The sequence below is a fragment of the Athene cunicularia genome, assembly GCF_003259725.1.
Source record: "Athene cunicularia isolate RWA chromosome 9 unlocalized genomic scaffold, athCun1 chr9_part1, whole genome shotgun sequence".
Taxonomy (NCBI): Eukaryota; Metazoa; Chordata; class Aves; order Strigiformes; family Strigidae; genus Athene; species Athene cunicularia.
In genome coordinates this window covers 16,945,223-16,972,427 of record NW_020799110.1, presented here as the reverse complement: position 1 = coordinate 16,972,427, position 27,205 = coordinate 16,945,223, and the positions used below count along the sequence as shown (strand labels likewise).

Genomic DNA, 27,205 nt, shown 5'->3' with positions numbered 1-27,205 from the left:
TTAGATACAAGTTGTGCATCAGGCAGTTATGTCTTAATAGATATTATGTCAGTGAGGTTTTTTGAGATTTGGGTGTTACATAATTTAAAAATGTGTTCAGTCCTATTGTTGGAGTGTTCTCCATCACTTAAACACATTAAAAAATCGTTTTAAAAAAAAGCCTATACAAATTTTGTTTATACGCTGGTTTATGTGTTAAAGTTCAGTTACAGTTTAAAGTCATAATGTTAATTAGTACATAAGCACAAATTGGGCCTAAAGTAGTGTTCTAGAGGTGGCCAGCTTCCATCTATGCAGAACATAGAGCAGTGGTGTCAGTTGCATGTTTATAAAGTCCAGCCTTAGAAATTTAGATGTTTTTAGTGGTAGCAAGAGCTGTTTACCTTTAATCCCTTGCCTCATATTGACATTGTTCATACTGTGACTCTGTTCAGATATATCATTGAAATACACAAAAACAAAGATACATGTAATGTATTTGTACACTCAACTTGAAATGAAAATCACATTTGAAGAACTGGATTAAAAGGATAGAGGTTGGTTGTCTGTTTCTTTTTCTGTGCCTCACCACCTCTTCATTCTCTCTTCAGGTCAGAGTGCCAGATGCAGTACACACCACTGGATCTGCTGATACACATGTAAGTCCAAAACATTAAAAAAACCCAAATTAAACCAAAATGATGACCAAAACAAAAATCAAACAAAACCCACAAACTCAAAATAGACCTGTTCTCTAAAAAAAACTACTTGCTGCAGGTGCATTGGGTGTCTAATCTGTAGGTGTTTGTAAATAAACCATTGATTTCCATGTTTAAAAATATTCCTTGAAACTTTCAAACAACCTCTAGTGTAGGAAGCTCTGTTGTATTATATTGCATTCATAATAGGTACTTGAACAGGAAGAAGCTGTAAGGACTCTCTGCGTGGTTTTCTCTTATACTGAGGAATAGTTCAAAATACGAGGTGATTAATCAGAAGAGTCACTGTGTATTAAAGTGTCTTTTTGTATACAGTTGGCTTCTCAAAAGTGAGATAGTGTGGCCCTAATTTCATCCTTCATTTCTCATAAAAAAGGTAAGAGTAATTACCTTGTCTTCCCCACCCCCCTGCCACTGAAGAGACCTTTGCCCTGGTCATGTGGTTGGTATGTTTCTTGAAGGCCTCCCTTTTTCTGAGCTAAAATAAAAACAGGCAGCAAGAGCCAAACAGCATTAATACTGGACAATTCATTCTGTGGTTTGGATTTTCTTCAAGATTTCAATTTGATTTTGTATATGAAAAAGTCAATTACCAGCTGTTAAATTGCTTGTAAGATAACATTATTCAAGTTGTGATTGCATAAACTTTTTATAAAGAAGTAGGTACTTTTTATTGATTTGCTTTAGTTGCTACAATTTGGAAAATTACTCTTAAATCTCTTTTGATTATTTTGTGTTGTAAGTGGAACTGGGACTGCAGTACTTTGTGCTTTCTTATGGTCAATGCAGCATTACATTCAATGGGAGTTCGTTTTCATACAGTGTATTGATTACTCAGCTAGAAGTTTCCTCTTTGCTCCCATCATTTGCTTTACCCTTTTCACTGTATTTTTTTTCCATTTTTTGAAGGAGGAAGTTCTTCAAGTTTTGTATAGCTCTGTTATTAGGAATTCTGTGAAGCTGCATATGGTTAATAATATATAATTGCCTACTGGAACGTAACTAGCAGGCATAAATTAGTTCAATTATATTAACTTTATATTTCTCCATCCACTTTGACAATATTGGGTTTTTGTTTTTTTTTTTTCTGAGATCCTTTTTAAACTGTGGAGATTTTAGTGCCAAAACTCTTACCTTACAGCTCCTTCCCTTGTGTCACTAGAACATATATTCATGTGGCTAATCTGCAGGTATCCTCTAACATTATTGTGAGAGATTATTTCCTGATGACAGGATAAGCCTTGGGTAGGAGTGTGATATTTGTTTTTTCTGCATTGCTGTGCCATACCAATATGCCCATGTTTTGCCAAGGTTGTGTGTTGTTTGTCATACTGAAATATAAGCTATCTTTCAGACAACAGGAAAACTGGATTTTATTAAGTATAAAAACACACAGATGCATTAAAAGCTCTTGATAAACCTGTGACAACAGCTCAAGTTGACAGACTTGGTGTTAGAAACCAGATAACTCCACAGACAGTGCTGCATTAATTTGTAACTGATAGTTTTCCTTTTAATGGTGAAGTAGAGAGCATTTTTCAAAGAAATATGAGCTATTTTGGTCATACTCTTGGCACACATCAAAGAGGTGTTTGTGATACTAAACAAGGATTATAAACTGAAGGTATTTCAAATACAGTTCTTTTTTTGTATGTAAAAAATTCTGAATAGGAAGCTGATACTAGAAATTAAACTTGACAAGATTATTACTAGAGAAAACTTTTTGCAGTTAGTGTCTGAAACTTTTTGATAATGCAACAGTTATGTGTTTCACCTTATTTGTCTTGAAGTTTCATTAAATTGAGCTTTTTTTTTAGGAATTGTCATTGCAAAAGTGATAGTTTTAAGCATCACTGCAGTCTGTAAGAGCATCAAAACTATTTTGAAGATAAAGGCTAATAGATTATATTTTGGTTTTCTGGGGCTTTTTACTTGTGCTTGTTCTTTATGAATTACTGTTGAACTAGGTGTTTCCAAGAAGTTTCTTATCTTTTATCTCCTTTAATTCCCATTGCCCATGTCTTTTGGATGTGGTCTTCATCCTGTTGTCTTTCTTCTCTCAATACTTTACTGTTAACTACCTGAATAGAATCTGAGAATTCTAAGTCCGTACTCTCCAGAAATGACTGTTATGTAGAGTCCTTCCTTCATCAGGGTTTCAAGAAGGGAGGAATTAAACTACCTAAAATAGAAAAAAAATTAGGAGCTAAATGCACGGTTGTTTGTTATATTTATCTAGTAGCTGAAAACCTCAAGAATGCATTTTCTTCAACCAAAAATACTACACTTAACCTTGAAGTACAACTGAAATTTAGCATCCATTCTTAAGCTACACCTGTTCAACCTTGTTCAAACATTATTCTGGCCAAAATATTTAGAAAAGTTTTTAGTACTTATTTTTTTTCCTGGAAATTGCAGTGGTCAGAAAGGAACTGTAGTGCAAAGCATGTATTTCCAAAGGTTTAGAAACTGTGTGTTGCATAGTGATAAGATCTCCAGGCTCTTACAGCAAGTACCCTTCAGATTTCAGCTGTGTTTGAGTGGTATATTAAAAGCTTTCTCACCAAACCAAGGATGATTTATTTTTAAAAAAACATAGATTGAAATTGTTTGGTTGTATGAGATAATGGCAAGTTCAGGGAGAAGTACAGGAAGCCTATTTGTTTTGTTTAGGTTAAGTCACTTCAGGTGGGAAGTTTCTGTTCTAGACCAAGGTAAACACTAACATTATTTTAATTGTTTTGTAAATGGTTTAATGTTTGTTCTCTTATTCATTTTGCAGCCTCTAATGGAAAGCAAACTTAAGGCATTCAGTATTGGCAAAATGAGTGCTGCCAAGAGGACTCTGAGCAAGAAGGAGCAAGAAGAATTAAAGAAGAAGGTAAGAGTATACAATGAAAATTATATTATGTGTGCAGAGCTGAAATAAGTCTGCTTTTAGATTACAACCAGCTTTACCACCAAATCTTTTTATTTTGATAATTGTAGTTTTCTAAGAATGAAAGTGAATTGCATTTTACATGTTTAATTTGTTCTTGGCATTTATGGCAAGAACATGGCATTCTTGGCTTCCTGAAATACTGAATTACAATAGTCCATTGATTGTTGTGTTGCTCAAGATGAAGACAGCAGTTACCTTAGGTTATTTAATGTTCTTCATTTGCTCTCTATCATTGGATTTCAGTAATTAAAAAGAGTAACTGTTGTCTCTGAAATTGTTTCAGTACGCATCCTTGTTACTCTGTAAAACATATTTTTGTCTAATGACTTCTTTTGCAGTTAATAAAAAAAAAAAAAATTTGAAACTAAATTTTAGGATACTCAGGAGCATCCATATTTTAGAAAGTATGTAGCTTATAGTTGGTAAGGTGGAAGTTTTGAAAATTTGGGGCTTTGAACTTTATGCCTATTATTTCAGTGGGATATCTCCTGCTAGGTTGTTGGAAATAGCCTAAAGAAACATTGTAGTGCTAAATTTAGTGTCTCACTCTGCTTTATCAAGTCAGTGATTTAACTTCTTTGGGAAATACATAAAGGTCATCCTGTTAATTGCCTTCGATCACATGGGCTGATCGTAACGGATAAGATGGAATACGTACTGTCATAATGCTGATCTTTCATATGATCTTTTCTATTTGGCATCTTTTGAATGTTAAATTGCCATGTAAACTCTTGTAAATGAACAGTCATATTTGAGCATACAGGGCTTATTTGCTTTACGTATTATGTGCTGTGTTCTTCCCACATTTCTCAGAAATTTGAATTTTGTCTAAAATTGAAACTCATTTGATGCAGTTTGTAGCATGAACTCTAGAAAATAAAAAGGAATGCCACATCGCTAATTTAAGAATAGCTGTCTATTGAAGGTTGTTCTGTGATGATAGTAAATAGATTAACATTTGCTATGTAGGAGGATGAGAAGGCTGCTGCAGAAATTTATGAAGAATTCCTTGCTGCCTTTGAAGGAAGTGATGGTAATAAAGTGAAAACATTTGTAAGAGGAGGAATCGTTAATGCATCTAAAGGTATAACTAATCTTTTTTTGGGGATGATAGATCATTTGGTTTTGAGTAAAGATGAAGATTGGTTTTGAATTGTATTTTAAAATTTAGTATGTTACATTAGAAGCAGCAAAGGAAACTTGATGCTAAAATCTACTTTATGCTTTGACTCACTAAATAGATAGTGGCATGTCTTAAACATCACAGAGGAAAAAAGTGCTTTGATTTAATGTACCTAATCTTGTTCTTTTTCTTCCTATTAAAAGATGTTAAATAACGGAAAGCTTTTCAACACTTTTAAAAAATGAAATAGTATATTGAATTGAATGAACAAGACTAAAGAACAGCAGCATTCTTTCTAATGAACAGTATTAAGCACCATTAGTTAATACAATTTGTTTTAAATTTGCCTTTAATTTCAGAGGAGCATGAAACAGATGAAAAACGGGGTAAAATCTATAAGCCTTCATCACGATTTTCAGATCAAAAAAATCAGCCAAGCCAGCCATCTAATGAGAAACCTCCATCCCTCTTAATGATAGAAACCAAAAAGCCTGTAAGTTTCTTTTTTGAATATTAACCCCATACTTAGAATTTAGGAGTGCTTAGAAGAAAGTCTGTGTGATCTTGCAGAATAGTTTTGTCTGCCTTTGTCACATACTAAAAGAAGGTGAAGATTTTGATTTGCTTAATCCTTTAACAAGTATCAAGATAATGAAATTCAGAAGTCCAGTACCCCTATATCCACCATGATATACCTCGTACTGCACTTTGATTTGGCTGCTGTGTGTTTTTACTGTATTCCTGATAATTGAGATAGACTTCTCATGAATACAGAACCATGACTGTTGCAAAGTAACAGTATCTCCAATCCTGAGAATTTGTGAAGTTTTAGAAGCAATTCTTCTTGCTGCCATCTGTTTTTAGGTTTTTATAACTTTAAAAAAAAAAAGAATTGACCTTTGCATTAATCCAAGTTTTTCTTGGTGAGGTTTTTTTATTTTTTTTTCCTTTGTGGTGATGTTTGAGAAGTCTCTTTAGCTCTTTGAGTTGTACCAAGTAAGTTGTAGAACTTGCACATTTTTGAAGCTGAACACATTGTTTTTATTTATTTTGACTTCTGCATGGCTTGATACTTTTTTTTGTTAAACTGAGATTCATCATAAAAAGTAATGGAAATATTATGAACAAACAGTCTTCAAGTGAAGTGGTAGTTATGTTTGATTACTGTTACTACTGTATATGTGTAATGTGTAATTAATGTCTTGGATGTCTTTAAAAAGTCTTAACAGAGCTTTCTACAATTTTTAAGCTTAAGTGAAACGTATGATACTGCCTGTTAGGATGAGAAATGAGATGTAATGTGATGTGATAATTGTGGGTAATCCCATCCTAGCCTTCCTCCCACTTTAAACAGAACTCAAATTTAGACTAGTGGGGTAATACTGGATGGCAGTTTGATTTTTTTCATTGTATGTAAAGCTCTACAGTTACAGAAATTAATTGTAGCATTTTTTTTTTATTATGCTGAGCTCTGTTCTGTCATATGCAAGTGTCTGTACTGTAAGAATATTACTGCTTTTCAAATTTGTCATAAATACTTATCAAGTAATGCAATCAGTTTACTCACTTGCCCTGTCCAATGGTGATTGAAGATAATGAGGTAAAAATGATTTTATTTATTTGGCAGACCCTCCCCAAAAACAAAAACAAACAAACAACTTTGCCTGGGGTGAGTAGGAAGTCCAGTTTTTCCAAAGCTGTAGTGTGTAACAGAATAAATATTTTGTATGTCTGCCTATTGGAAACGTTTTCATTTAAATTTGGTTATATGAAAGCAATGTTGTTTGAGATAATAGTTCACATGAGTTAGTTAAGGTAAAAATATTACTTTAAAAAAGAAGTATTACAATATCCGTGTTCTTGTCATTCAAGAGTTTTTTTCTGAGGGTCTTGAACTATTTACAGTAACTGTTTCTTCAGACCTGTATTTATATCTGAAAGGAAGCAAGAGAAGGAAATTATTTTCACATAGAATGTTTGTGTGTGGATAAAATAATTGAATATATATGTAAAATAATTTACATATATATGTACACACATATATCAATGTAATTAGAGCATGACGGTTTGCTAGGGGTGTAGTCAGCTTCTGAGTTTCTAAGTGGAACAAACTGACGAAATACATTGTAGATATTTTAAATTTGTATGTTGTAGAGAGAGTGTTTGATCACAGATGCTTCATTGTAATAAGTAACAAAGTTTAGTTTAAGCTATTTATATTTTCTAGCTTTGTGTTTGATAGCACTCAGTCTTAATGTTTTTAAGTCTTTGTTTTGTTTTTCTTTCTCATGTAGTTTACTTGGTTTGAGAGCTGTGGGTGAAATATGCATGGAAATTATCTAAAATTTTGTTGTATACATATAATTTTTGGTGTTGTTTCATGGTATCTGCTGATATGTTGGCTGATATATCTTTAATTTTAGCCTTTGAAGAAAGGAGAGAAAGAAAAGAAAAAGAGTAATTTGGAACTTTTTAAAGAAGAATTAAAGCAGTAAGTTTGACTAGTTCTTACTGTAAATAAAAAAGATGGCAGGTTTTAATTTATTTTTACAGGCAATATTTAGAATTATTCTTGCTAAGCTGTTTTCCACAGTAGGTTTTTGTTTTGTTTTTTTCTCCAAATGCTTGTGGGGTGGTATAATTTAGTTAACAAGGGCAGTGAGTAGGGACCCATTGTAGTTGATGCTCCAGATGTCTGAGATTTGTCTGGATAATCAGTTGCCATCTAATTACTCCTCTAGTGTTCCTTGGTACTTCTGCTCTTTCTTATGCTGATTGATGGTAGGAAGTGTTTACCCTATTGCTGAAAAGTACTTCTGTTTTGAAATCTAGCATTGACCAGAGGCTATAAAATGATCAAAAAAACAAACCAGAAAAGCTGGGTATGCTCGTTTAAATCTTTGTTGAAATTAATGAATATCTTTGCATGCCACAGTTGTTCGATTGTGATCTTTGAAATAATTTGGTACTGCCTTCCTAAGCAGAGGAATACCCAGAGCAATTAACCAAAAAAATTGCATAAAGTATTTCAGAGATCCCAGTAAGTGAATGACTGGCTATGTTTCCAAAACTACTGAAAATGATTTTTGGATCAGTTAGGTGTGACTAGAAGCTTTGATAATTGAATCAACCAGCCATCTACCAGGATAAAAAATGGAAACCTAGCTTTGTTTCTTTGACAGCTGCTGTCAGTATGTTACTTGCAAGTGGAACTTGGGATGCCATTCTGTCATAAATTAGCAAGTGGGTGCCGGTAAATGAGAACACTTGTTAACATGGTCTCATGCATTGTTAAAGTTAGTGAAGATACAGCAAGACAAGTAGGTACTGTAATGGAAGAGGATATTTAGGTGCTGGCTGTTGACTTTTCTCTTGATGAGGATGTAGCAAAGATATTGTTAGCAAATTGAAGACTCCGGAAGAATAAGTTTTGTCAGCATCTCTAAAACTATATCCAAAGGAGTTTGAGCTTTTTGTGTTAATGCAGAATTAAGACTTGTAGTTCAAGTTTTGAGATGTACTTCAGCTTTCATAATTGTAAAAACAAGCTGAATAATGCTTCAAAAAGCAGATTCTTTTGCTTCTGAATGTATAATACAACTGAAAGAGCAGCATGTATTGAGTGCTGTGTATTTGCCCTAATGTTAGAGGTGGAAAACAAGTCTGTATGCATTAGAAGACAATAGGTACTGAATTATAAATCTGTAAATGGCTCTTGTGAGTAGTGTCTGAACTTCACTGCTGTCTGATCATTATTTGATGTGAATTGAATTGACAGCCATGTATTCCTGGTACACAATATCTTCATACCAGGTTTTAGGGCCAAACTACAAAGAACCAAGTAGTTACTTGTGTGAATACTATCCTTAGAGGTGTAAACTGAAATGAATTCTGTGTGTTTTGGAAATAGTCATATGGGGGTGTATGTCACCCTACAAGGTGACAGCCTGCATGAATAAGGCTTAGAAAAGTGAAATGCTGGGGTTTCAACCCTGAGCCCCAAATTAAGGTTGATATATGGGTGATTCCCACAGCCCTTCCCAAAGGGGGGGTGAGTTTGCCTTTAGGCTTCCCCCCAGGGTGGGGCCGGCCTGGCAGACAGAGCCATTGGGTAAAGGAGCCCCAGGTGTCTGCATTCAGTAACCAAAGGTCAGGTGTCCCACTGAGGGATAAAAGCTGGGACCACTTGCAGTCAGGGGCAGTGTCTGTCTGTGAGGTGCAGGCACTTTGCAGAGTTCCCCGTTGGGGAAGGACCTCCTGCCTCCCTGGGACTGGGCTCCAGTCAGGTCTGGCTTTTGTAAATGTGGACTGTGTAGAGGTTTGGTGTGTGACTTCCTTGGTCTTATGTATTTGGCTTGTTAACTCGGTTGTCTCCTGTCCCTTCTATGGGAGACTGCGTTTCACCATTTATTCCCCCCATTGTTGGTCGTGTGGTGTCGTTGTTGGGGTCAGTGGGTTTGATGTCAATTATGTATAGTCTGACTTGTTTGTACCCCCAGCACTCACCCATGTACTGTCCCTTTTGTATCAAATCCAGTTTGGTTATTGGTTCATCTTTATGCTGGCTGTGTCCTTTATGCTAGGCCTAACAACTGGCAAAACAAAATGGTAGGAAGAGAAATAGACACTAAGGGGTTGTGTGCATTTTGAAAAGTCATCTGAATGGTCAATGGGTCTGTGGCAGCTGAATGTGGAATTCAGGTCACTTTTTGAGAGCACAGTTCTTATTTCTGATCTTGTGAACTGCTTCTCAAACCAAATCAATTTTCTTTGAGATTAAAACCCTAACAGTATGAATGAGGAAGCATGCAGCTGACATAATTCTGATAGATATATTCCAGTTGACTAAACAGAACTTCAAGCATACTGGCAATTGGAAATTTTTAACAAGCCCATTGTCTAATATTAAAAACTCTCATAATTCTAAAGTTAATTGAAAATTTTGGAATAAAACCTCAAAATGGTATTGTTACTTAGATTAAACTTGTTTTGTAGAATACAAGAGGAGCGTGATGAAAGACATAAAACAAAAGGTAGATTGAGTCGTTTTGAACCACCCCAGTCAGATTCAGATGGCCAGCGTCGTTCAAGTAAGTAGATGTTATATTTTGTTTGTTTTGCCTACAAAATTTGTGGACTAAATTATTTATGTTTTTCTTCTATTTATTCAGTGGATGCTCCTTCAAGAAGAAACAGATCATCTGGTGGTAATATAAATTCTTTTTTGCATTCAGTGTAATGTTGTCACTTAAATGGATGGCAAGGTTTATGACTTCTTTTTTCCCCTGTTTTTTCCTCTATCGTTGTAGTACTGGATGATTACGCACCAGGGTCACATGATGTTGGAGATCCAAGTACAACAAATTTGTATCTTGGAAACATTAATCCTCAAGTAAGTTTGGAGCCAGGGAGTGAAGTGCAGTGTTGGCATGTTTGAGTCTTAGCTGAATTTTTTTCCAGGGGCAGTTTTCCCCCCTTTTTTACTTTAAATCATAAGCATATGTTTAAACCCATATACTGGGTACAGTTGGTGACTGTGGAGACAGTATTGATTTAAATAAATGCTCTGTACACAATGCTGCAAAAATTAAGGTTTAGACTATCAGTTACTAGATGCAAAGATGCTCAGCTACGATTTTTTTTCCATAGATATCTCTCTGCAGGTAGATTATATCTCAAAGATTTGAGTGTGCTCAATTTAAAATGCAATTTTAAAAAAATTCTTATTTTTACAATGGATCACATTGGGGAAGTATCACTGAAGTCTTGTTTTTCAAGAAACTCAGAAAATTGTCAACATCTGGACAATTGTATGAATGAGTATCTTAGAAATACAGTAGCAAAATACTAATTTTGACCTGTTTTCATGTAGATGAATGAAGAGATGTTATGTCAAGAATTTGGACGCTTTGGACCATTAGCAAGTGTTAAAATTATGTGGCCAAGAACTGATGAAGAAAGAGCAAGAGAAAGAAACTGTGGCTTTGTTGCCTTTATGAACAGGAGAGATGCTGAAAGAGCATTAAAGAATTTAAATGGTAAACAGATTTCTCTGTTTGGAATTGTAATTATCTTTGTAGGAATATTGAGGAGTAACTGTAAGCATATCTTCAGGTTGTTTTATCAGACTGGTGGTAGGTAGGTTGTAACTCCAGTAGATACCACATTGGTAGTGATTTTTAGTTTACACTATTTTACTGGCAGCTGAAGCTGTCATCAAACTATAGCATACACAAGGGCTGGGAATACTGGTGGCTTTTGATGTGGGTAAAGATGTAAAATTTCTGACTGTTTTGAAGATGTGAGTGGGAGGTAATGTTTGATAATCTCTCCTATGTAAAGAGACTGTTTAAAGAAGGAATCTATTACTTGTATTTGTTTACCAACAATTTTTTTTTTGTGAATAAATTTAACTAGTGCACAGGATATAATCAATAGTTGGTGATAAATATGTTATGTTCTTTTGAATAATGGCTAAATTCCTGATATTGAAGAGGTAATTGTTGTACACTAGACATGTAATTCTGCATATGGACTATCTTGTCTACCTTTAATTTAGGAAAAAAATATGTGATGAAGAAAGCTATGTCCTTACAGTTCATGAAGAGCCTGAAAATAAAAAATCAGCATCATAGAAAAAAAGAATTAAGTAATGAAAAGTTGCTCTTGCATATAGCTTACTCAAAATGAGCTTGGTACCATTAGTAAGTAGGCTTACACTATGTAATTTCTGTGAGTTCTAATTGGTTATTACATTTTGTTTTGAATAACATAATTTGAAATTTATTATTATGAACATTTTTGAAGAACTGGAGTGCAGAAATAGTATAGTGTAAGAATTACTCTGTTCATCCTGATGTGCTGAATATCAACTCCTTAATATTTTTTTCCCGCAACAAGTCAAGTAATTGTGTAGTGAAGTCTCCTGAAAATGTACATGGGGGAAGATTAGTAAAATGTTTGGTGTAATAGGCTTTCATTTGCATGATAGCTGTGGTACACTAATCAATAATGTAATTAAGAAGTAAACCACGGCAGGCAAACCTAAAAACTGCACTTTACACAGAGATATCTCGAGTGACACAGAACCAGTTTATAACTATGGTGGTTTGGTTTTGTTTTGTTTACTTTCATTTTTTCAGGCAAGATGATTATGTCGTTTGAAATGAAGCTAGGTTGGGGCAAAGCTGTACCTATACCACCACATCCAATATACATTCCACCTTCTATGATGGAGCATACCCTCCCGCCGCCTCCGTCAGGACTGCCTTTTAATGCTCAGCCTAGGGAGAGATTGAAGAATCCTAATGCTCCAATGTTACCACCACCAAAAAACAAAGAAGATTTTGAGAAGGTAACTTACAGTACCCTGGGCCATATCTCATTGTTAAATACTACATCTGTGACAGTATTTCAATGGCTTCATAGATTTGCATTGTTCAGGCTGACTTTGGTGGCCCTTAGTGTACAAACTCAGTGGCTCCCTGCTGTAGAGCAAGGGAACCTCCTTAATTCCTGAAGCTTTGTTTCATGTCTGTGTTAGGGTACAGTATATTGGGTCTTGATTTATTTTAGTGCTTCTTTAAATCTGGCTATAATTTTCCCCCTCCAGGCTCCCTGGATTTTTTTCTCCTACGTCCCCCCCCTTTTGTTGGCTGCCAAATTGCAGTATCTAAATTGTTTTCTTTAGAGAAAATACTACATTTTAATTTGGGTAGCATTATTTTTACACTAGAGGAGTTGATGTATTTTGTGTAGAAGGTAATTAATCTGGACATTGAGTAAGTATTTTATGCTACTTATGGAGTCAGTTTTCAGACTTTTTTCTGGAATATTAGCCGATTAAAGGGTAAGTATCTTGTAAACCAAGCTGGTTTGTGATTACATTTGTAAGAATTTGTTGATTCTTTGAATGACACTTAAATATTAGGGCTGTTTTTTGTAAGACTTGGGAATAAAGTAATACCAATGTGATCCAAGTCACATAGTTTAGAATCTTTTCATGAACTTAAGAACTCCTTTCTTAATTATGTTCAGTGTAGTACCTATTCAGTGCATCAATGTACATTCTGACAGGAATGTTCTGATACTTTGCAATTAGTGAACCTTTATGGTTCACTGACACGACCATTTGCATTTTGTGTAATTGCTTAGTTATAACTTCACAGCAGTGATTGCCTGCAAAACTTGTGATAGATGTGTAGTATTTTCATTGCATATGTATATTTTTGCTTGTTACTTGTTAACAATACTCACATATTCTATGTTTATTATCTGATGTGACTTCATATACAGACTCTGTCGCAAGCCATAGTCAAAGTGGTTATCCCAACAGAAAGGTACATGTTTTTCTTTATTATTACTGATCTAAATATAGAAAATTTCCCCTTCGGAATTTTAAAGAAAAATGGTGATGTTGAGGAAAAGGTAATGGCTTGACTGAGCAATGGTTCTTTCATGATACTTGAGAGAAATGTGTGTCTTTTACATTCGTATTATCCTAGCTTAACTTTTTTAGTGAGGGTAGATTTAAGTAATTCTCTTTTGCATTTATTTTGAGCACTAGAAATAGTTGCAGCGTAATTTTTTGAGTGAACACTAGGTCGAAATAGCTTGTTTTAGAGATGTTGTTTAAGTCCTGACATAAACCTCCGAGTACTTCATAGTTAGGATGCGGCTGTCTCCAGTGTAGTGCTGTGGGGACTGTGGGGATTACTTCTTTCTTTTTTTTTTTTTTTTTTTTTTTTTTTAATTCACTGTTGATTTCTGCTAATTTTTTTTAATGTGCAACAAGTAAAAGTAAGAATTTTGGTCACTGAAAAAGATAGTTCTATATTGCAAGGGTATTGTAACATTTTGGTCCCCTTCAGCACTCCTACCTTCACACTAGTCTAGGTATACTCTTGCTCAGTTAAGCTGAAACCTTTTCCCAAACATAGGAACACAACACTGTTGTAAAAGTAAATAAGCACAAAAGATTACCAAATTCTCTTTGACATTGGCCTTGGTGAGCAACACCAGCTGAACTGTCTGCGGCAGCGGGGGACCAGGAAAACATCATGGGATGGATTGGGAAAGTATACAGTTTTTGACCAGACATTGGTACGATCGGCTCCAATAAATGTGGTTTTATTATAACTGAAAAACTTTTTTTGTTGGCCAACTTAAGCTAAATGACATTTTAAAATAATGCACTTAAAACTATCATCTTTTTTTACTACACTGTTTTAATTGTCACAAAGCCCCTTTTTTCTTTTTTTTCGCGTGTGTGGGGGGGAAGAAAGATTTGTGAAGCTAGTTATAGTACTATATTAACATATTTGTCAATAGATGCTCAAATGCACTAGTATTTTGGATTAAATTTTAGGGCTGTACAATTTTGTTGGGTAGAGGCATGAATAATTACGGTGACCAGGAGGAGTCTTGATTTGAGAAACATAGTGAGTAGTAGAACAAGTACTTGTAAAACTGTACAGTGCTTACAAAGTAATTAGCTTTCAAAGAAAAATGTTTCCATTTTATTTACTGTAGCATTTTGAAAGCTTGCATGATAAGAAAAGCTCATGTTAATTGAACTGTATTTGAAAATACTTCTAAATTAGTTTTTTTTTCCCCTGATGACTTTCAAAGATGCTAATGGCAACTGCAGAGACCATGACATAGTATATCACATCATGCAGAAATTTCATCTGACTTCAGTGGAATAATATGTATAATTGGTATACTTTGAAAATTTTCAGTACTGATTTTTAACATCTCTTCTTAGTAAATACTAAACAGAAAAGCTTGAGTATACATAATCAAGTTTTTCCTGAGAAATTCACTATGAAGTAGTTGTGTCTTATACACTGAAATTCACGTAAAGCCATTTCAGATATGGGATGTACCGAATCTTTTCATACATCTGAGGTCTTTCCATAACAGATGTTCTTGTTCAAGCCTAAGCTGCTCTTATGCAACTTTATTGAGCTCGATGAAAGAAAAATTAGATGAAAGGCAACGGCATGGTTCTGCAGGAAGCCAGAAGTGGTCACATTGAACTTGCCTTAAAATAAATGAAGGGTGTAATAGCTCAGAGGCTTGACAGCTAATTGTGAATTATTTTCTTACTGATGTTTTCAAATACAGTTCATATAAAAAGAACAGTTTTGCTATTTAGACTTTCAGAACACTGCTTTAAATAAAATGGCTATAGAATTACTGAGACTGTGTATTCTTTACAGTGTTTCTGGGATTATAAAAAGCAAACAGGAAAACTGAGCTGTAGATAGCTGTTTGGCTTTTTGTGTAATATTTGAGGCAAATGTAGATTTAATGCTAGGTGATATAAAACAGAACAGTTATTACTATGTTTATAAGTTGGAATTTTTTTTTAATCTAGTGTATTGTATCTGTGGCAGAACTTTGAATACTCATGGTAGAAAACAGTCATCTCATTAATAAGAAGTAATAGAAAAATCTACAGCTTTTCCGTGTAACAATTTTTGAATTTTAATAATTAAAAATCACTAAAAGGAAATCTAATGAGATACATGTAAAGAACCAATATCCATTTGTTACATCTAAGAAAATAAATTTAACAATGTAAAAATCTGTTTTTTTTGTTTGCATCACATTCAAATGACATGTGCTGTGAAGCTTTTGACATATGTAGGTAATCTGTATTTGAAAATTCAGGATCCTGTTTCCAAAAAAACCCCAAAAGGTTGGAAACTGATGATCACTATTATTTATAAAGCTTATATGACTGTCTCCTGTTAACATGCTTATAAGTGGATCTGCATTTGCAGATGTGGCTTGAAAAATGTGCACTTCACACTTCCCTGTCTCAGGATGTAGTGTTGAATGAAATGAGTACAGATTTAAATTTTATTTTTTTTTTAATTGTGATTTGGTTCAGTTGAGCATATGAGGGAGGAAACACTGGATGGTATGACACAAAATGATAGACAGTTTTTTGTTCTATGCCAATAGCTGTGTCTTGACCAAAGAGAGATTATCTAAATTTAATAAAATCATTGCCCTGTTTGGCATCAAGAACGCTATTTGCTTTTCGTTTCATGCTTGAATAGTTTGAAAGCTGAATGCAGTTTCTGTTGAATATTCAAAAGTATGTGTGTTCAGTTTTGAGCATAATATTCAGCCAGTTGTTCCTCTGTAGTTAACACTTTGGTCTTAGTTCTAGACACTAGATGAGGGCTTAGTTTTTGATAATTAATTGTACTTTGGTATTCAGTTGCCCATTTTTATGCATAAGTACTATTAAGCTTCTACTAAGTAAGAGATGGTTGTAGGCTAAGCTGTGGAAATTCAGGAAGGAGGTGTCCTCTTAAATTCTTATGCCACCACTCCTAGGCATGTTTTTGTTTTAGAATGCCCGTGTCTCTGATGCAAGGCTATAATATGTTCCATGTTACCTTACCTTTTATACAGTTTTCTTAACAATACAGCAAAATAATCTCCTGCACAGTTGTAGTATCTTAGGTGGAGTGTAGTTTTATATAGTGTTAGGTCTGAGTCAATTTTTCTTTAACTGTGTTGTTGTTGTAGGAATTTGCTCGCTTTGATACATCGAATGATAGAGTTTGTGGTACGGGAAGGGCCCATGTTTGAAGCCATGATCATGAACCGAGAAATCAACAATCCAATGTTCAGGTGCTTATTACATTTGAAATAGCACTATTTTCACTGTTGCTAATATTTTGCATTTCTGAAATACTAGTAAGAGTTGTTTTTACTATTTCTATCTTTATGGGCAGATTTAAATTTTACAAATTGTACAAATACTTATTCTATCTTTTTACTAAGAAGAACGCAGTTTTACTCCAGTTGTTACTAATGTGTACATATAAAGAAATAAAAATGCTATATACACACTATAGAATATGCTTTTATTATATGCAGATTTTAATATATACAATTACATTTAACACCTTTGTGAATAATTTTCAATCATCAGTGGAAACAGTAGCATACATTTAAAAAATAAAAAAAATAAAAAAGAGAAAAATCTCCCCCAAACCAGACAGACTCAATGTAAACTCCACCTTCCTGGAGCCTAATTTCTAAACTTTAGCAAGAGCTGGGAGTAATTTTTCTTTGATGTCAGTGCAAATAGGATTAAACTTCAGCTGTTATAGTGAAATTTCCAGCCTTTGTTGTTAATGGAATAAAAAAGGATCAATTTCCAAATTTCTTGTGAAATGCAGCCTCTGAAAAACTTTTTCAGGGAAACACTAAATGACTTTTGAAAAATACTATATTTGCTGTAGGGCTCAAGTGCTTTGTTAAAATTTTCATATATGCATTGAGAAAACACGCAGGTCAAAATACCCAGTACCCTGGCCGTTAGAAATGGGCTGCTCCCCCTCCTCCCCCAATCTTGTCAGAGTGTTCCGTCAGACAGTTTACTGATGGAAAACTCCAAGTCATTTAGTATTTGATCTGAGCAACTTAACTGTATGAGTTCCTGCACCACGTATGCTGAGGTTGCAGTTACTCTCATAGTGACTTGTTGCACTGATATATCTTCTACTTTACTGTGGGACTGCACAGTTGTTCTTTCTGACCCTGTTTGTTCTGCTCCTAACTTTAAGAAAGACAGTACCTTTGTGGAATTCTGCACTGCTTTGCAAATTGTATATATATGTGCGTGGAGTGGTTGCACTTGCTCTGCACAGCTGTGCTGTAGGTGTTCATGATTTTAGATATCTTGAGTTCACTTGGTAACTGAGGTGGGATTCTAAACAGGGGTTGGTTATATTTTTTTCTTTTTTATTGCTTCTCTTTAATTTGCTTCAGCTAAATAATATGTTTTGTGTCTTTGCTTTTTGGTTCAGGTTTTTATTTGAAAACCAGACTCCAGCCCATGTATATTATAGATGGAAGCTTTATTCAATTCTTCAGGCAAGTAGAATTTTAGTGACAATTCATAAATTCAGGCATGATGAAATGAAAGAACACCAAAATAAAAATACTTCTTGCATTTGGTAGGGAGATGCTCCAACCAAGTGGAGGACAGAAGATTTCCGCATGTTCAAAAATGGATCATTTTGGAGGCCACCACCCTTGAATCCATACTTGCATGGGATGTCGGAAGAGCAAGAAACAGAAGCGTTTGTGGAGGAACCAAACAAGAAGGGTGCACTTAAGGAAGAGTACGAACTTCCATCACTTTATCGTGCTGTTTTAACTGCTAATCTGCATGTTTTCTTCCTGTTGTGTTTTTGTAGTTATAATAGGTCATCCCTAAAATGTTATCATGCTTGTTGTAACATTTAGAAACTCAACCTCAGTGCTTTTCAGTTACTCTTTTTTAATGATACTTGTGGCTAAATATGTTCTGGATTTAGGTAGATTTGCCATCATTGAGCAATGAGTCTTTTCAATCCCATTGTTATTAGTTCTTTTTTGGAAGGGGATTGGGAAGATGATAATTTTTCCTTATTTTCTGTTAATAGCTGTTGGTGGGGCTATATTTCACCTTTCTCATCACTGCTGTGATCTCATGAACTAAACAGTTATCTTAGAGTTATTGATGCTGTGCATCAGAACTTAAAATTGGGAGCAGTTGTTAATAAGCAGGAAGACAGATCATCAGAGTTCTTTGTGAATTGTAAGTGTGGTGGGGATGCCTATGGTAGTGAAAATCTATACATAATTTTCTTAATTTTGCTATTATTCTTGCAACTGTGTTCTTAGAATGTAAAATTTTTTCCTGTTTTATTATTTTCATCATAGTTGTACCAGTCATGGTTCTGGAGGTTTTAATATATAATTTTTTTTTAATCTTGTTTTTGAAAGACTCAATAAGATATCTTTTGAGAGTGTTCTCTATATATGGAGATCAGGGAAGACCTGAAATAATTGCTTCTTACAACCTTTCTGATTCCTAATGTTTTTTATTCTGCAGCAGAAACTACTTGCATGCTTTATATTTATCCATTTTGATTTAGGTTTAAAGTAAATCCAGAAAGCTAATTACTTCGTTAGAGATACTGATCTGCTGCATTAGGTATTTCTCAGTTATTTTTCCTTGATTTCCATATGTAGTCAAGACTTGAGTGGGAATTTTTTGCACTTTGTTTATTTATGTAATGTGGATGCATATGCTCATGAGTCACTGAAAAAAAGTCAGGCAACAGATTATAGAAATATTTAAAATTGCTTTTGTCTTAAAGATGGAAAAATCAAAAACATCATTAAATGGAAATTCCCCAAAGTACTGTTAATTTTATATTGAAAGTATTAAAATTCCTGATATTTCAGACAGAGGGACAAATTAGAGGAAATTCTGCGTGGATTAACACCTCGGAAGAATGATATTGGTGATGCAATGGTTTTCTGTCTTAATAATGCGGAAGCTGCTGAGGAAATTGTAGACTGCATTACAGAATCGTTGTCCATTCTGAAGACTCCTCTTCCTAAGAAGGTGTGGAGGTTTTATATAAATCTTACCTTTTGGGGGAATAGCTCACTTAACAGCACATGCATATAATTTACACGCATTATTTTATAAGTTTAAGATATCATTGAGGTTTTGTATTAAAACATGGGCTTGAATTTTAAGTATGCTTTTTTCCTGTGCCTTTTTGTAATAGTTTTGTTCTTTCTGAACCTGCTTGTAAATAGCATTCTGCCTTACTGTGAAGATGAAAATATCAGAATAGTCTATTTAAACAAGGCAATAAAAACTGGAATGCCATGATCTGTCCTTTGTAATACTACGTAATACCATGCTAAAGTGGCTAGTACCCTGTAGCATAACAGGGGACTTATTGCCTCTTAGCAAGTTTATTAACAATATGGCTGTGTTACATTTATTTCTAATTTGATACTTCTAAATAGTTTAAGCTGTTTTGTATTCTTTCTGGAAAAATGCATATATTTGGGATAATTTAAACTGGAGTTATCTTAATTTGAACATTCTTTATTGTAGATTGCAAGATTATATCTAGTGTCCGATGTGTTGTACAACTCTTCAGCTAAAGTTGCCAATGCTTCCTACTATAGAAAATTGTAAGTATAATATTTTAGGTGAATGATTAAAAAAAAATAAAAATCAGTTTTGCACATCTCTGGATAAATGTGGTTGTAGAGAAATTCGCACACTTTCTATGAGGATACTGTTACAGCACTGACATTTAATCTCTTTGGATGACAATGTATCAGATGTAGCAAGTTAGTGCACATGGTTGCTTTATAATGCAGGAAGTGTATATGCCCTATGTAAGGGACCACTTGCATGGAACCTCGTAGGGGCAGGAGTAATTCATGTGCCTCTACAGAAAGAGAGCCTGTAGATAGTATTCGAGATATGGTATAGCAAATAGTCCATGTGAAGAAGTCAGTTTTTGAAATAGAATTTTTTTTCATTGTTTTTTAATTCTTTGTGAAGTTTGGAGAATTTAAAAAGGGACCATTTACTTTGTTGCTAAGATGCTGAGCAGAATTTAGGAAAAATATCTAAACAGGACAAAGGTACTCTGCCTTAAACATTTGATTGTGTCTACTTCCTGGAGTCTCTAATGCTGTGGTAGCATGATGGGGAATATTCAGCATGTTACAAAACTCTAGTGACTGCAGATGATGTTTCTTGTTGCAGTGTGTCTTTGCTCTGCCAGTTTATTTTTTGCACATTGAGAGAAGCTCAATGGAAGCTAGGCAGCTGTTACTCACTGTGCTTTCATTGAGAGCCTCACTGAGTAAATTAGAATAGAAATGTAACTAAGAAATTTTTTTTAAATACAAATTGAATTTTGAGACGATTCTTTTGGTGTATGTAAGTTTGTAAAACTTCTTTTATCCTCCTCCAATCTTTCCAGGCTTTATAAAGAGACTGCAGCAGATGTGAAGATCTCCCTTCACAGTTCTGTTGTTGTCTGAGGTGATTTAATACACAGTAATCATACTTGTTTTATAGTTCAGGTCATGGCTACTATAGGGATCAGAACCTTGTGCTTTTGAGTCCTGTGTCCCAGGTATTTTCGTGAATTATGTATGTCCAGAAAACATATTTACAAAGTTTAACTAAGAAATGTATATGTTTAATTCTAGTTTTGAAACAAAATTATGTCAGATATTCTCTGATCTCAATGCTACTTACCGTACAATACAAGGCCATTTACAGTCTGAAAATTTCAAGGTATGTATTTCATTGTTGTTTACATGACATAGAAGTCAAATAGATGTTCCTGCACAAGAGATTGCATACTATGATAGGTGGCTTTAGACCTCAAGCTTCTTAAATAAGCTTTTTTTTTTTTTAAAAAAAAAAAACCACTTAAGTTTTCTCTATTGCAAAGATAGACTTGAAATTAAGGAAAAAAATTAGCATGTAACAGCTGAAGTGTACCAGTAGATGTATAATTGAGTTGAGAGGATATCTATCTAGTACTTGAATTGCAAACAAGGCCTTCTAGCTTTCTGATTGTTTTTGGACCACCTATATTTCAGTTTCAAAAATGAATTTGGGCTGCTCAGTGTGGAAAGAAACTGCTGGACATAACAGCATAAAGTTACTTTTTTAATGGTTTTGTGATAGGGTTTATTTTTTGAGGTCTGATAATCAAGTCTGTCCATGCGTAGTTGAGAGTGACTTTTGAGGCTTTTCCTTCTCCTGTTTTCAAGATGCCTCTCTTTTTTTTTTTTTTTTTTTTTTTTTTTTAAATCGGAAGCTTTAAATACAAAGCTTAGCGTGTAGTTAGTTTTTCTGCATTAAGGTCTCTATTCTGGTTGTTCTACCTTCTCTGCTCCCAATTGCTCTAGATTGCAAATCAGTTTTAGTTATCTGCTGTTTTAAAACTGTTTATTAATATGGTAAAGACAGGCAGTAGATTTTTTTATCTACATCTTCAGCTACATTTAATGTGTCAAGCTTGAGCTGAAGCCCATCATTTCAAATATACTTCTACAAAAAAAAAGGAAGTCAGAATATAATTTCAGTTCAGTAATATAAGACAGTGTTAATTTTAGTTATTTTATGAGGGGAAAGATATTTTCTATTACATTTATTAGAGGCACCTGCTTAGAACATCTGGACAGAATGAAATTTACTATTGGGATATGAACAGCTGAAATTGATAACGCAACAGGAATTTAAAGGGCCCAAGTGAGATTTTTAAAAAAGTAGTTCCTATATACATATTTTTGTGAAATTACTAGTCTTGCTCAGCATGGTATCATTGTAATATACTCCAGTATGGAACTGCTTAAGAATAGCTGTCTACAATAGTAGTTCTCTGTGGTGTATTTCTGATCACTTAAAACTTCTTAATGCAAATTTATTAGCATTTTTTTCCCTATTGCTTCTAGCAACGGGTAATGACGTGCTTCCGAGCATGGGAAGACTGGGCGATATATCCAGAACCATTTCTGATCAAACTACAGAATATCTTCTTGGGGCTTGTAAATATTATGGAAGATAAAGAAACAGAGGTAGGTGACCTTGGTAGTGATGCTAGCAGATAGTGAGGAAAAATGTATAAATATAAAATAGGGCTGGCAAGGATTAATTTGCTATCTCTGTTAGTGTGAATAAACCTTTTTTTCCTCTGAATTCTTGCTCATAAATACAGGTGTAACATATTTTCAATGCAAATACTGTTTAATCTGCTTATGCATTTGTTGCTTGTAGATTAGTTGCTGTGGGAAAGTTATACTGTGAAACCATTTCAGAGCAAAGACTAGTGCAGAATGACAGCTATTTCCATTGTATTGGAAATACTCTGTAGTATCTGTCTGTGAACTTTGCATTAGAATTTCAGGCATCAGTTTTAATTTCTGAGAGTTCTAAATAGCTGGTCACCTGGCTACCTGGATCATCCCATTACTTCTTGTGTGTGTGTGTCACATTTGGATGTAATAGAGCCATCAGAGCTTTCTTAGTTTGAGAGGAGAGCTGTGATAGATCATTTACACTGGTCTACTTTGGTCTTTGCTGTGATGCATTAGAACAGTAATTTGCTAACTTTCTAGTTATGCTACAGCATTTATATAGTTTTTTATTTTATTAGAGGCTACTTTAAACATGATATGTAGCGAGTTTTAGTTATTGCATAGTAAGATGTATAAATTATTCAGTATTTTGAAGCTCTATACTTAAAATTTTCAGAGCACCATTAACACTCAGTGAATGTGTACTGATCTATTTGCAGTTCTTTATAAATATTATTTAAGAGAATCAAGACAGTGGACACTAATAAATGGATGTATGTGTAGGATAAGGTCATTTTGTAACTGTGGAAGCATGCTTTTCAGAACAGCAGGAGGGAGACCTACAGTGTAGTCGGAAGGTTAGCTTATCTCCCTTAGCAGTAGAGCAGGGTGAATGTGCCTCTATGGAGGACAGTGCCCATACCTAGCAAGTTAGAATACATAGGTGTATTTATTATTTATTTGTGTTCCGGCTAAACAGTTGATTTCTGGCAGTTGTTCAAATTACTTGTTCTCAGGGAATCTTTCATATGTAATAAGTATAATTTATCCAACTGTAATTGGCTCATTTCAAGCTAAACCTCATTTTCATACCTCCTCTTTTGAATATAGGTATTGCAAAGCTTCCAGTACATTGTGGACAAATTCCAGGTTCTTTCTTAAAATTTTTTTTGTAGGAGGATATTGTGGTGTTTTTCCTCTGCAACCGTACTTAGTAGTAAAAATTGTTAAAGCTGAGTTGTTTGGGTTTTAGGTATTTTTAAAGCTACTCTTTAAAAACAAATTGATAATTGAAGAAGAAAAGCAATGTAGATTTATTTGTTATTGAAGTAATTCATTGTTTGCTTTCAGGAAGTACCAGATGATCTTGATGGTGCTCCCATTGAGGAAGAGCTTGATGGTGCTCCACTAGAAGATGTGGATGGAATTCCTATTGATGCTGCTCCTATTGATGATCTGGATGGAGTCCCAATTAAATCACTGGATGACGATCTTGATGGAGTTCCTTGTATGAAATGTTTCAACTTTACTTAGAGTTTAAATCTTCACTTTTTGATGATGATTTTTGAGTAGTTTCTACAAGTACAGCCAAGAATTAACACGGAATGTAGATTTTGTAAAATGTTGAATTGATAAAATTCAATTTGTTCTAGGAAGATTTAGTTATAAAACTTCTTTTAGACTGTAATGGCTTCAGAGACACAGTAGGTGTCTTCTGATGTTATGCACATCAGGTTCCAAATCCTAATTTCTTTCCTTTCGAAATAATAAAACTGTATAATATGCCTCAGTATTTAAATCTGGTTGCCATATTAGGATTTTTCTGTTTGAATTTTTGAAGTGCTTTGGAAATTATTTTTCTGTGTCTTTCTCCAATAGTGGATGCAGCTGAAGATTCAAAGAAGAATGAGCCTATATTTAAAGTTGCCCCTTCGAAGTGGGAAGCAGTGGATGAATCAGAACTGGAAGCTCAAGGTTAGCTTTAGAGTATATGTTAAACTAAAATACTTCCCTAAGCAAACTGGAACCTTAATGTCACTTACCCATTTCATTATTATTTTCAACTGATCTGTTTAAAAGTGCTAATATGATTTCTGTAGTAACACGGTAGGATTTTCAATTTTAACTTATAAGCAAAAAAATAACTTAATTGAAGGAAAATAGTGTATTCTGGTTTTGTTATTCTACTTCAGTAACCTACCAATCTTTAAAAATAATTTCCGCTTCATTAACAATAAATACTGGAAAAAAAAATTGTGTATGTGTCTGGCAGGCTTTCTAAATATTTGTTTGGAAGGTAAGATTTTACAAACTGACAAATACTTGGCTGCTTTTGAAGGATTTTCTGAAACATGATATGCAATGTAAGTTAATAGCTCTGTAAATAGTAAATATTCTGTTAAAGTGCAGTTTTGAGAATTTCTATTAAATAGAAAGTCTGTATTAAGTGCTAGATGCTGGTAAATTTTATCACATGGTAATTATTTTAGCTACAAATGCTAATTTTCAGGTTAGTGAAAGTGTTTTCTGTTAAAGTTATCTTAACTGTTTCTTCTAGCTGTTACTACTTCTAAGTGGGAGCTTTTTGACCAACATGAAGAATCTGAGGAGGAAGAAATTCAAAAGTAAATACTTTTTCATTCTGATAAAAACATATTCATTCTCTGCCTCTAAGGTTGAGTGTCTTTGGAACTGCCCATAAGATACATATGTATTATAACAGCAGAACAAAAATGAAATTTTGAAAGTAGGTAAATAAGAAAATGGAGAAAAATCAGGATTTTAGTTTAGCATGCCTTCAGCACCCATAATTTTTTTCTAACCCAATAAATTACACCATTTGGTAGTGTTCTTAACCATCATCTTTAAATTGGTGCTGGTCTGATAATGTCAAATAATAAGAACTAAGGTGGTAGTATTTTACAATTTGGAATCCTGATGTCAGATATGTGTGAATGTATCTGAACCTTTGACTTTTGCTTGTGAGACAAACACAGTGAATAACGTCCTGATGTGTGTGTTTCTTTGGATGTTCATAGACTCCATGACATCTTTTGTTTTTGCCCAGTCTCTTGCTTTGTTCTTTAGGCAATTGAGAGCATGTATTAGTAATGCTTTAAATAACTTACTGCATTGCATGTAGTCCTGCAGCACTCTAGTGGCCAGTCTGTGAATATAATTTTTAATATCTGCTGTGTCTTAGGTTTGTATCCAAAAAGCAAAAGTGTAGTAGATTTTTTTCTTTTGTAAAACTTAATATATCTAAAGAGCATTATTACAGCACTTAGAGATTTTGTTGAAGTAGTGGACTTGTTTTGTAGGTGAGTTAGATATGGATTTGGTGACCATAAATTTCAAGAATTCTTTTGCACTCTGTTTATATGAATATTATGTATGTATATAGATTATCTGAGTAATAAAATTAACAATTTAAATCAAAATATTAAGATAGCTATCTCACAGATGGAGACTGTTTTGTAGCTGCAGGCTTTTACATAACATAATCTTACTTAATAAATTTCAAAACCAGTAACTAATCATAGAAACTTAAGTAGGAGGGATAGTAAATACTGTAACAGATAATTGTCTTTATATAGCAGTTAATTCTGTATGTTTTCTATAAAGTCAAGAAGAAGAAAGTGAAGATGAGGAAGACACTCAGAGTTCTAAGTCAGAAGAGCAACACATGTATTCCAATCCTATTAAGGAAGAAATGCCTGAATCCAAGTCATCAGTCAAATATTCAGAAATGAGTGAAGAAAAGCGTGCCAAACTCCGAGAGATAGAGGTCAGTGTGTGGTGTTTTGTGCTACCCTTCTACCTTTCCAGTCTTCCCCGAGTTCTCTACAAATAACAGGGAGTTATTTTTACTGAAATAATTACAGCCCTATTATATATTGGCCTTTTATGCCATTGTATTTCTATAGAGGTACATTTACAGCCTCGCTTTACCTTATTTTGGCTTTCAAAATAACTCAGGAAAAAATGAAAAATTGAGTCAGGATATTGCATGTTGAGAATCACTCTTCAGTGACCTTTTTGAGTACCACTGGTAGCCTTAGATTGCTTCAGTGCCTCTACACTTTCTTCCACATGGTAAATGGGAGTGACTTTTGGATGTGGCCTTAGTCCTGTGCCTTTCTTGTTCTTTCTGTCCCTTGCCTCAAAGTGTCTGTATTTTATTGCATTTAAAAGTTCCTCTGGGTCAGCCACCAAACAAAGAAGTAGATGCAAGTAAACCAGGTGGTCCTGGAAATGGGGTGTTTTAATTGAAGACCTACATGCGGTTTATAGGACTCACTTGTTCTTTTAGCCTTTCTCCAAGCACAGGCATTAGTATACCTGTTAAGGTGGTTGAGCAGAGATTCTCATGTCTTCATGCTGGCTTATAAGCTTATGGTTGACTGAGAAGTTAACGAGAACTTGAATTTAGCATGACCTTTGTCTAGCAGTGAAGTCTCTGTCATACAGTGCCGTGCAAAACCAGGTTTAAAATTTCATGTGACTTCCTGGCTTGTATTCAGTATTAAAACCCATGATACATTGAATACTGAAATTCTTGTGCCTTATGTTCAGTGCATTAAAATGATAATAAGAAAGGTGCTAAACTGCTTGTTGCAGTTGTAGTATCTCCAAGCGACAGATTATAATTTGGATAATATTTTGAAAGTGAAATTGTGGCTGCCTACCTGTTTATGCTATAATGTACTAGTTAGCTAAAATTGGGCATTAGCAAAGCCCCACAATACTCTGAAGATACACAAAGAAATATTTTAAAATGTCACGACTGTTGTTTCTCCCAAATATGCTTCTGTTTAATTATTCAGATTATTAAGATTAATGGACCATTACTGAGCACTTAGAAACCTCTTGCTTTGCATAGTAGTTTGAAAATTCATGATACATAGCCATTCTGAGTTTGAGAAAAGCTAAATGGGATTTATGTCTGACTTGACTCATGGTGGCAGTAGTTCTGTAGAAAATATATCATGTTAGACTAACGAAAGT

At 34.2% G+C, this 27,205-nt stretch overlaps 1 protein-coding gene across 3 annotated transcripts in view; it reads left to right on the top strand.

Moving 5' to 3' along the window:
- The first annotated feature begins 316 nt into the window (after positions 1 to 316).
- Positions 317 to 27,205, top strand: part of U2SURP (U2 snRNP associated SURP domain containing) — a 40,071-nt gene continuing 13,182 nt past the window's right edge. The window contains exons 1-22 of one of the 3 annotated variants that reach the window (XM_026854566.1): positions 317 to 638; positions 3,481 to 3,579; positions 4,609 to 4,723; positions 5,122 to 5,255; positions 7,186 to 7,253; positions 9,758 to 9,852; positions 9,934 to 9,966; positions 10,072 to 10,154; positions 10,635 to 10,800; positions 11,905 to 12,116; positions 13,058 to 13,101; positions 16,313 to 16,417; positions 17,602 to 17,668; positions 17,756 to 17,919; positions 19,031 to 19,193; positions 19,701 to 19,780; positions 20,819 to 20,906; positions 22,076 to 22,198; positions 23,549 to 23,705; positions 24,077 to 24,172; positions 24,756 to 24,822; positions 25,823 to 25,985. In XM_026854566.1, the coding sequence (XP_026710367.1) occupies positions 3,487 to 3,579; positions 4,609 to 4,723; positions 5,122 to 5,255; positions 7,186 to 7,253; positions 9,758 to 9,852; positions 9,934 to 9,966; positions 10,072 to 10,154; positions 10,635 to 10,800; positions 11,905 to 12,116; positions 13,058 to 13,101; positions 16,313 to 16,417; positions 17,602 to 17,668; positions 17,756 to 17,919; positions 19,031 to 19,193; positions 19,701 to 19,780; positions 20,819 to 20,906; positions 22,076 to 22,198; positions 23,549 to 23,705; positions 24,077 to 24,172; positions 24,756 to 24,822; positions 25,823 to 25,985 (2,316 nt within the window). In that variant the 5' untranslated portion in view covers positions 317 to 638; positions 3,481 to 3,486. Of the gene's footprint in view, positions 639 to 3,480; positions 3,580 to 4,608; positions 4,724 to 5,121; positions 5,256 to 7,185; positions 7,254 to 9,757; positions 9,853 to 9,933; positions 9,970 to 10,071; positions 10,155 to 10,634; positions 10,801 to 11,904; positions 12,117 to 13,057; positions 13,102 to 16,312; positions 16,418 to 17,601; positions 17,669 to 17,755; positions 17,920 to 19,030; positions 19,194 to 19,700; positions 19,781 to 20,818; positions 20,907 to 22,075; positions 22,199 to 23,548; positions 23,706 to 24,076; positions 24,173 to 24,755; positions 24,823 to 25,822; positions 25,986 to 27,205 lie in introns of those variants that run through there. The other 2 variants (XM_026854565.1, XM_026854567.1) reach the window with 2 other exon arrangements.